Raw genomic sequence first — 10,668 nt, 5'->3', positions numbered from 1 at the left:
TTAACCCGATCCCCCGGGCTTCCCCGACACCCGCATCTTCCGAACCAGCCCACGCAGGCACTCGGCACCCTCTTCGTGCACCCCTCCCAGCCCCTCTGCGGTGTCCCGGGGTCCATGCCGGCGGGGTGCCGGTCCGGCGGGCGGGAGGTGGTGCCGCCGCCCCAAGGGTTAAAGGCAGGGCGGGGCGGGGGTGCGGATCGGGCCGAGGCCTCCTCCGGTGTTGGGTTTCAGGGCGGGTGGGGCCAGAGCAGCCCCGGCCCTGCTGGGCCCGCCTGTTGCTGCTGCGGGCAGGGCGTGCGGCCACCGGGGATGAGCGGGCTGCGGCGGCTGCTGGGCGGCAGCGGCCGGGCCCTGGCCTTCGTCTTCGCCGCCTCCGTCGTCTGGCTGCTCTTCGACATGGCCGCGCTCCGCCTCTCCCTGGGCGAGGCCGGCGGGCGGCTGCTGCGGGAGGCGGCGGAGGGCGGGCAGGAGCGGGCAGGGCTGCGGGCAGGGCTAAGGCGCGGACCCCAGCCCCCCGCCGGCAGCCCCCGGCCCGATCTCCCCGGGCTCCGCCGCGGCCGGCGCAAGGGGGCGGGGGGACGCCGGGAGCCCCCCCGACCGCCGGGACCCCCGCCCTCCATCCCCGCGGGCTGGGGGAGGCGGGCAGGGCAGGGCGGGCAGTCCCCGGGGTGGCGGAGGGCCCCGACGACGGTCACCGCTGCGGGGGCTGCGGCGGCAGCGAGCGGAGCCCCGTCGAAGGTAGCGGGGGAGTTTGTGATAGAGCCCGCGGGCAACAGAACCGGGCTGCGGAGGGCATCGCCGTCCCGGACCCTTCACCACCGGCCCCCCTCTCCGGCCCCGCCGGCTGCCGGGCTCTCCGGGCCGGCACAGCGGGCCGGGGGCGGGGGGACGGGGCGGGGGGCACCCGGGCTCCCCAACGCTGACGAAAGCCGACAGCTCGCTGCCAGTCTGCCGCCCCGGCGAGCCCTGCCCGGGCAGGAGCGAACAGAAGGGGCAAAGAAAGAAACTTTGTCCCCAGATCACTTCATCCCAATTAGCAAAGAGGGGACGAAGCCCGGCAGCACCCCAGCCCCACGGCCCGGGCCCGACTCTGCCAGGAACTTCACGAGGAGCCCAGAAAAGAGCCCAGAGCAGCAGCTCCCAGATGGAAAAGGCGACGGTGCTGACCAGGCTGCCACCACCGGGGCTGTGGCACCGAGCGGGACACGAGGAGCATCTCCCGGGGCCACCGGCGAGGAGCAGGCAGGTGGCCACAGGCTGGGAATGCACAAGGTCCTGTCGGTGGATGTGACACTTGTCCCGAGAGACCCCCAGGCTCCCGGCCAGTTTGGACACGCTGTTGCAGTCCCTGATGATAAAAAAGAAGAAGCAAAAAGTAGATGGAAAGAAGGAAACTTCAATGTCTACCTCAGCGATTTGATCCCCGTCGACCGAGCCATAGCAGACACCAGGCCTGCCGGGTAAGATCTGCTTCCCCTGCCCAGCACCCTGCTCCGTGCCCCGGGGAACCGGCTGGGAGGGCTGCTGAGGGCACCCCGAGGCTGCTTTGTCTTCCCAGCTTCTTATGAAACACCAAACTGGGTAAAGTTTGCAGATTGTCTTAACCCAGTGAGCCCTGCTGCCCGTGTCCCTCAGCAGACGGGTGTCACGGCTGCCCCTCTGCTGCAGAGCAGTGACATTGGTGCCCGCTCTGCCAGGGCAGCTGGGGGGGACCCGAGCCCCTGGGCACACGTGGGGAGGGGTGCAGAGCTTTGGTTTGGAAAACCTGTGTTCAGTTGTAGCTGCACACGTGGAAGGTGTAGCTGGTCCTGCATGTGTCCCGGTATTGTACAACCCAGAGCCCCCATGGAGGAGGGCACGGTGTGGTCAGCACCACGCTGATGGAGGGTACAGGGCTGCTTTCTGGTTGCTGGCTACAGAAGCCACCTATGCACAGAAAAGAGCCATGGTGGCCCAAAGGCAGCACCATGCAGCAAAGCCCTGGAGCTGTGGAGCAGAAACCACCCCCAGGAGAACCCGTTGGGCTCTGGGGAGTGAGGTCCTGCCCGGGAACAGACGGCTTTGCCGTCACCAGGAATGCCTTGGCCAAACAGGGTTGTGTCCCTGAGGTGTGTGTGTGCCACCATGTCGGGGCACAGGGCCACCAGAACCTGCTCTGAGCACCCTGGTGCTGGCCTGATCCTGTGCAGGCTCTGCCCCCAGCCTGTTGGCACTGCAGAAATCAGGCTGTCAGGTCCAGCCCCTGGCAACAGCTGTTGGCAGCTGCTGGGGATCAGGTGGCACATTGCCTTTTTGCTGGATCCTTCTGGTCTCTCCCAGCTCAGATCCCAGTTCCTCTCTTGATCCTTGCTGGAGTGCTGGACGAGACCACTGAAATCTGGCCAAGAGGAAATATGTCCTGTCACATCCTTCAGTCTGTCTGTCACCTGCAGTGCTTGCTGTGCTCTGAGCTTTGCTCATTGTGCTGGCTCCAAGGAGGAGATGCTTAAGCTCAGGAGAAGGCAGGAGGATCATCCCTGCGTGCCTCTGGCCCCTCCCCAGGCTACCTCCCATTACAGCTTCTCTGGTACAATCAAGTTATTCAGGTTTAGGCAGGGACCCGGATTTCCTGAGCTGCCAAGAACAAAGTCACCTGCTGCATGGCACAGTGTGGGTGAGTGGGCACCCGTGCCAGCAGGCGTGGGGAGGGATGGGGCTGCTCTGGAAGGACCAGAGGGAAAAACCTATTGTCAGGCTTCAGCTTAGTAACGAGAGAGAGAGAGAAAGTCCCAGGAATTCCTGAGCACTCTGGGATAAGCTGGCTTGTTGTGGGGACAGGAGATCTGCCAGGTGTCCTGCAGGCCTGGAGATCCACTTGGAAATAGGAGCTGTGCTGGAATTGGAGGTGGAAACAGAGAAAAGCTGCTCACTGACCTCTCATTTGAATGCTAAAGGCACAGGACTGACCTTGCTATTGCATTTTTGGCCATCACAGAAAAAAAAATTACAAACCAACAGACATGGGAGAAATTGTATCACTCCTCGTTTCAGGTGATGGTGCCACTGGCTGTTTGCACCCACCCTGTGGGTGGGCTGGGGACATGGCTGGATGGGATGGGGTGTCCCTGGGGAGGATGAGTGCTCAGGTGGTCAGGGAGCAGACCCAACAGTACCCTCATACATGGAATTCGGATGCCTGAATGTTCTCCCATCCTCCACAGTCCCCTGAGAGAGGTGCAGAAGTTGGACTGTGTGACACTTCCTCTCTGCCTGCATGTCTGTCAAGTTGCTGTGCTGAGCACCCTTTTGTGGGGCTGGCCATTTCCCTTCATTTTGGACATAATTACAATTTTTTTTTCTTCCCAGCAGGGCCATCTCACACAGCCTGGGACCCCTGCAGGTGCTCAGGGCATCACAGGATCCTTTCCCAACAAGAGCCCTGAGGCCAGTGGTGCAGAGCTGGGAGCAGCCTCTCTCCCTTTGCACTGTCGCCCTGTTTGCTCACAGAAAGGAGAAATCATCACCTGGGGACAGGGAGATAAAAAGAGGTCCTTGTTAGAAAGGAGTGTGTCCTGCCCCTAGAGCTGCCCAAGAGAGGGACCCCAGGGCAGTCTGGGGAGTTCCTCACCCCTCCGCTCCCTCTCCCAACACAATCCCTCTGCAGAGCTTTGCCCCAGGTCTCACATTCAGTATTTCCCCTCCCTGCACATTTTCCCAGCAATTTCCCAGCCCGTGTTGCCATTGCAGGTGCTCTGAGCAGCAGGTCCACGATGAGCTCCCAACCACCACCATCATCATGTGCTTTGTGGATGAAGTGTGGTCCACCCTCCTGCGCTCCGTCCACAGCGTCCTGGGCAGATCTCCTCCCCACCTGATTGAAGAAGTCATTTTGGTGGATGACTTTAGCACTAAAGGTAGGTGCAGCTTCTCCTGCCTTTTATGAAACTAATATAGCTCAAGCCCAAAATGTGATTTGTTCTCTCTAATCCAATTCTGCGTGTGGCGGGTTGGGTGATGCCAAACCTCTGCTGTCTAATGCTTTGGCCCTCTATGGACCTCAGCCCTTAAAAATTTAGGAATTATATAATTTTCCAACTGCTAGTTCTTCAGGAAAAGTTCTATTTCAGCTGAGCTTCACAGCTCAGGCCATGCATGCAAAGAGCCCACAATGGAACAAGACAATAGGTGCAAAAAAAAAAAAAAAAGGAAAAGGACCAAGTTTGCTCATTTTAAAAATAAGCATTAAAACATGTTTATACCCCCTGAAAAACAGCTTTTTGAGTTTCCTCTTTACTTTCTCCCTGTGTCTCCCCTTTGGCACCTGATGGTGGGCAGGGGCTGGGTTTGCACCAGGAGCCTCCTGAGTGTGGGTGGCTCAGGGAGAGCTCTGCTCAGCTTTGCTGCAGCCCCAGCAGCATCCTGCAAGTGTGTCCACAAGTGCTTCACCAACTTTGGAGCCTTTCAAAGCTTTTAACTGGCTCCTGGAATGCAACTGTTGTGTTCTCCTAGAGACAATCAGAGTATCAATGAAGTTTGTAGAGCAAAAAAAAAATTTTAGTCGAAGGAGAACAACTTATAACCAGATTTTAATTGCAATTATAGTGTAATGATGAAAAATACCCCAACATGTTGGAGTCTTTGAACAACACCTGATTTGGGTCATGAACTGCCCCAGTCAGGCTGCTGGGATTTAGCTTGTTGCCTTCTCACCAAAAGCCCCACACTTGCTGCTCTCCACTTCCCACACCTCCTGCATGCAGAGGGTCCCTGCCCAGCACCAGGTATGGATCTGCCTTTCCTGTATCCAGGAGGTTTGCATCAATTGGTGCCACCACCATTTGCAGGGTCAGATCCAGGAGAGCCCCTGGAGAGACCTTGGGACCAAACCCCCACCCACCACAGAGTAGAGGAGACACAGCAGAGATTTTTATATTCCTCAGCCTGCCCTTGGCAGGGAGATGGAACAAGAGGATCTTTAAGGTCCCTTCCCACCCAAAGCAGCCTAGGGTTCTGTGAACATCATCCTTGACCTGCTGTCCCTCTCTTTCAATGAGAGGAGAGCAGGGCAGAGCAGGCTCAGCCCCAGTGCTGTGCAGCTGTGCCCAGATGTTCACACACAGGGTGCGTCCTGGAGACGCTGCCAGGGAAAGTCTTCCCGCTGCTTTTCACCCCTGAAAGGAGGTGTGAAATGTGCAAGTCATCCTCACCCTCTCCCTCTCTGCAGAGTACCTGAAGGAGCCTCTGGACAGGTACATGTCCCAGTTCCCAAAGGTGAAGATCCTCCGTCTGCAGGAGCGGCACGGCCTGATCCGCGCCCGCCTGGCGGGAGCAGAGATGGCCAGAGGTAGGACAGAGCCATCCTGCTGCCCTGTCTGCACCCCCAGGTGACCAGCAGACCCTCTCCAGTTTTGTCCTCTGCCCCAGGTGCTGTCCTGACCTTCCTGGACTCACACGTGGAGTGCAACGTGGGCTGGCTGGAGCCGCTGCTGGAGAGGATCCTCCTGAGCCGCACCAAGGTCGCCTGCCCCGTCATCGAGGTCATCAGTGACAAGGACATGAGGTAAGGCAGCTCCTGCCCCCCAAACCCAACGTTTGCTTCACCAAAACCTCTTCCTGGGGCCACATCGGTCGCAGGGTGCCAGGGGACCGGATCCCCCGTGGGCCCTCGGCAGCGTTTCCCAAGCTGAGCACCAGAGCTGATATCAGCGGTGCCCCCTGAGTTTGTTGCACACAACTTTTCCCTTTTTTGTGACTTTTAGTACATGAAGAGGATTCCTGATGAAATTTGTTAAAATCTTGGTTTAATTACATACAGATACTCATCTTCACTCATTAAGGGTGACATTTCAATCAGGAATGTGACTCAGAATTAGTCATCCTCATCTTTTCTCTGTTTAGTTACATGACCGTGGACAACTTTCAGCGTGGGATTTTTACGTGGCCAATGAATTTTGGATGGAGGCAGATTCCACAGGAGGTCATCAAGAAAAATAAAATCAAGGAAACCGATATAATAAGGTAAAAAAAAAAAAAAAAAAAGCAAATGTGAGAGCTTTGTGGACCAGCCTGTTCCTTGGTTAATAATTTAGCAACAAAGGCTCTTTTGAGGGCAGATGTTCCTTTGCTTGCAATGACAACAAGGGACAGAGTGGTCACTTCCCCACCAGGTGACAGTGCCATGTTCTTCTCTGCTCCCAGGTGCCCAGTCATGGCTGGTGGCCTCTTTTCCATTGACAAGAAGTATTTTTTTGAGCTGGGAACGTATGACCCAGGACTGGATGTTTGGGGAGGTGAAAATATGGAGCTTTCATTCAAGGTACGTTGCTCTCAGCAGCTGCCCCCCACGCCAGTGTCCCTGACAGCCTTGGGGCCAGGCTGGGGCTCCCAGGGACAGTCCCCTCAGCACTTTGCTTACTCTGCTGCTTCTCTTCTGGCTTGCAGAAAGCCATCACCCCACGTTTGGCTGTGCTTGTGTCCAAGTGACCTCTGTTTCTCAGGTCTGGATGTGTGGAGGAGAGGTGGAGATCGTTCCATGCTCCAGAGTCGGGCACATTTTCAGGAATGACAATCCCTACTCCTTCCCGAGAGATCGGGTGAGGACAGTGGAGAGGAACCTGGCCCGTGTTGCAGAGGTCTGGCTGGATGAGTACAAGGAGCTGTTCTATGGCCATGCCTACCACTTAGTCCTGAAGAACCTGGACGTGGGTGACCTGACTCAGCAAATCCAACTGCGGGAGAAGCTTCAGTGCAAGAACTTCAAGTGGTACCTGGAGAATGTCTACCCAGACCTGGAAGCTCCCCTGGTGAAAGCCAGTGGGCTGGTATGTACCCCAGGGGCTGTAGGGGTGCAGGCAGGGGCTGTAGGGGTGCAGGCAGGGGCTGTAGGGGTGCAGGAGGGGCTGTAGGGGTGCAGGCAGGGGCTGTAGGGATGCAGGAGGGGCTGTAGGGATGCAGAAAGGGATGTAGGGATGCAGGAGGGGCTGTAGGGATGCAGAAAGGGATGTAGGGATGCAGGCAGGGGCTGTAGGGATGCAGGAGGGGCCGTAGGGATGCAGGAGGGGCCGTAGGGATGCAGGAGGGGCTGTAGGGATGCAGGAGGGGATGTCACGGTGCAGACAGGGGCTGTAGGGATGCAGGAAGGGATGTCACGGTGCAGGAGGGGATGTCACGGTGCTGTGCCACCAGCAGAGCGCAGCAGCAATCTGCTTCTCCTCCGCGCAGGCTTCACCAACATCCTGGTGAGTTAAACCCGGCTAAAACTTGGTTCCGAATCCAGCCCCAGCTGGAGCCTCAGCTGCGGGCTTTGGAGGCTCAGACATTCTGCCCAGGCAAGGTACAAGATTGATTGCAATCGAGTTATAGCTGCTATAAGAAACGTAAGATAGCAGGTTTGTCAGAGCCATGGAAGGGGTGCCAGGGCTGAGGCTCTCCTGTCCCCAAAGCCACTGTTTTGGGTTAGCCAGAGGGCTGCAGTGAATGCAGTGAAACATTTCTTCAAGTTACGGTAAAAAAAAAAAAAAAAAAAAAAAAAAAAAAAAAAAAAAAAAAAAAAAAGAATTGGCAGAATAATCTGGAGAACATTAAAAGAAAAAATTGAAATTGCTTGAAAAATAGTTACTTTTTCAGCTCTTTAGTTTCAGTTGGGGTAATGAAGCCTCATGTCAATTTCAGTGCAAAGCAGCCAGGCCATACAGAGAGCCCTTTGTTTCAACTGGACCAAAACCTCAGCTTTTCAGAGGTGTTTGTGAAACTTTTCAAGATGTTGCCTTGCATTTTCCTGATTCAGGCCACCTGAATCACTCTTATATCTTCATTCTCACCATTTAATAGGGCAGAAAATCTGGGTTTTAGCTAGCTCTGCAAATTCCAGCTGCACTGAACCACCATCCAGAGTGACTTGGGACCTGTTTTCTGAATAGCCTGTTTATTTACCAGGATTAATTCATAAGTTCTCTAGAAATTCTGGAGGAAGGAGCAGGATCAGTTCTTGCAAGGCTGCAAGTTGTTATTGCTGGGAGTTGCTGGTTGGGGGATTTGCAGGACAGGAATATTAGCTATGTCCAGAAAAAGAATATCTCATCCAGCCTGGAATGGCTCTGGACAGAGCAAGTTTCAGGCTTTTCTCTGTAGGAAAACATTCCCAGCAGACCACGTGTACATTTGCACACCCCTCCCGGGAACGAGGGACGTGGTCTCTGCTTTTTAATCTGTGTCCTGAGAGTCCAGCAGCTGCACCACCGTGTGCCAGCCTCCCCTGTCCCGGGAAGGTGTGTCTGACTTGGCTCTTCTGGTGCTGTTTTCTAGCTGGTGAACACAGCCACGTCCAGATGCATCACTGTGGAGAACAGCACCCTCGCTCTGGAGGCGTGTGATGACAGCAAGGAGGTGAGGAGACCCTGTGTCCCGAGTACCTAACAACGGGTTTAGTGTGTGGTGTAGAGCTCACAGAGCTCCCCACGGGGGACACGAATCCCCCAGGAGCTCGTGCCCACCAGGGGACACAGCCAGATGATGCTGGGGGGCAGGAATCACCTCTGTTTGCAAAGCCTGTAGCCAAGCAACCACCCCAGAATCAGCAAATCCAGCTGGAATCAGAAACTTTGATAAAGCCCTGAGCCTGCACATGAAAATGGAAACGTTTCAGTACCATCCTGGGCTCTGTCCTGCACTGCCTGATGATGGAAGTGTGTGGGATCACAGCTCCCCCATCTCCCCACAGCACCAGCAGTTCAACTATACCTGGCTGAGGCTGATCCAGCACAGAGAGCTCTGCCTGGATCCCAGTGGTCCCCACGGAGCCCCGGGCCTGAGCCACTGCCTGGGATGGGGACATGGACAGACCTGGCTGCACCGGTCCCTGGCTGCCCCCCGGACCCAGCTGGTGAGTGGGGGGATGTTGAGGGAGCCCGGGACCCCTGCATGCGGTTGGGGTCCCTGCTCGGGGTTGGGGTCCCTGCTCAGGGTTCCTGCAGACTGGGGGGCAGCTGAGCCTGGCAGGGTGTGGGGTGTACCCCAGCCTGCTGGAATGGGCTCTGCCAAAGCCACCTTGTCACCTCCAATTCAGTGCTGGTCTCTCAGTGCTGCTGCCTTTCCCTATGGGGATAGAACCACAGAACCATTGGGGTTGGAAAAGACCTTTAAGATCACTCAGTCCAACCATTAACTCAGCACTGTCCAGGCCACCCCCACCCCATGTCCCTCATCCCCACATCCCCAGGGCTCCGAAACCCCTCCAGGGATGATGGGGACTCCAGCCCTGCCCTGGGCAGCCTGGGCCAGGCCCTGACAACCCTTTCCAGGGAGAAATTCTTCCCCAGCTCCAACCTAAACCTCCCCTGGCACAACCAGGCAGAGAGCAGCCCCTGCTGTTATCTGAACAGGTCCAGATGAGGTGCATCCCATGTCCTGGGGCTGGGGAGATGCTGGCCATGCCAAGGCATCTGCTCCTGCACAGCAATCACAAAACATCTCAGATTTACATAGAAACCATCAATAGCCCTTACACGGAGATTACTTGATATCGACTGGCAATCAGCTCACAGGGCTTTTTTAAAAGAAAGCATTTATGAACAAAGAGGAACAGCTGCTTATGTTACCTGCTCTGCAGAAGGCAAAGAGCTGTGACTGTACCTCTGTCAGCCTGGTGTAAGTACTTGTCCAAAATCATCTGAAATAGCATATTTTGTGCTCAGGGAAGAAATGCTCATAATTTAAGATAGAAAATATGATGCAAATTATACACTCATCAGATCAACCATCTCCCATTCCTTTTTTTAGTCTGAAATAATCAGACTTTGAAAGCTGGAGCACTGCAGCCCCAAGGCTCTCAAAGGCCAGGGTGTTTGGTGGGAAATGCAGGAAAACTGTCATCTGCTTGGGAGTGCAGGCAGCATCTTGAACTTCATTGCTGAATTACAGCACAGTAAATGTGCTTGGAGAAACTCCTCAACACTAAATCCTGTGTAGCTGACCCTGCCTTCCCTTGTATTGCAAATACCCTCTGGAGGGATCCCCTGGGCATGGTGATCACCACAAGTCCTTGTAAGTCAGCAAAGAGATCTTACCTGTTAGGGAAACATGAAAAAACAACAAAACCAAAAAAAAAAGGGCAGACCACGTAGAGAATGGAGCTTTTTCACTGGCACAGCCTGTCTGTCTCCCCTGCAGAGCCACCACCTCATCTCCCAGCACCTCCAGCAGCCAGCGTGCTTGGAAGTGGATCCCTCACACAAAGCCCTGAGGGTAAATGCCTGCGACTCCGGGAATCCTTATCAAAAGTGGCAGTTTGGCAATTACTATGCAGACTGAGCAGGAACGCTGTGTTCTCATCTTGTGGATCCAGCGAGGGCATCTGTGTGACTTGTGGCAGTGATTACAGAACTGGAAGTTCATTTCCAAAGGGTAACTGAAATCCATCATTTAAACCACACATTGTGGGCTCAGAATACCAAGAGCAGCACATCTGGTGGAGCAGCATCTGTACCAGACCGCCCTGCTTCTCCCTCACTGGGGGAGACTTTGGCAAAAACTCGGCTGGTTTTCTGCATTATTAAATGCAAATATTTTCTGAAGCCCTCCCATCTCCTACTATGAGCGAACCTTTCAATGCTTGCCCCTGGACAGCAGCCCAAGCTGCAGACAGACTGCCAGGGCACTGCAGTCTGAAAACAGCAAATTGGGCTGCCGATT

The 10,668-nt window shown here is 55.4% G+C and overlaps 1 protein-coding gene across 1 annotated transcript; it reads left to right on the top strand.

The window, feature by feature from the left end:
• Window positions 1–252: 252 nt before the first annotated feature.
• Window positions 253–10,550, top strand: GALNT5 (polypeptide N-acetylgalactosaminyltransferase 5). The gene is made up of 10 exons (XM_071746328.1): window positions 253–1,460; window positions 3,727–3,893; window positions 5,204–5,323; window positions 5,404–5,539; window positions 5,878–5,997; window positions 6,178–6,295; window positions 6,477–6,800; window positions 8,284–8,364; window positions 8,699–8,860; window positions 10,147–10,550. Exons 1-10 carry the CDS (start codon window positions 310–312, stop codon window positions 10,285–10,287), a joined length of 2,520 nt encoding a protein of 839 aa, XP_071602429.1. The 5' UTR covers window positions 253–309; the 3' UTR covers window positions 10,288–10,550.
• The last annotated feature ends 118 nt before the right edge of the window (window positions 10,551–10,668 follow it).

The sequence above is a fragment of the Heliangelus exortis genome, chromosome 6 (assembly GCF_036169615.1).
Source record: "Heliangelus exortis chromosome 6, bHelExo1.hap1, whole genome shotgun sequence".
NCBI lineage: Eukaryota > Metazoa > Chordata > Aves > Apodiformes > Trochilidae > Heliangelus > Heliangelus exortis.
The sequence above is the reverse complement of the archived record's forward strand: the minus strand, read 5'-3'. Positions and strand labels throughout refer to the sequence as shown.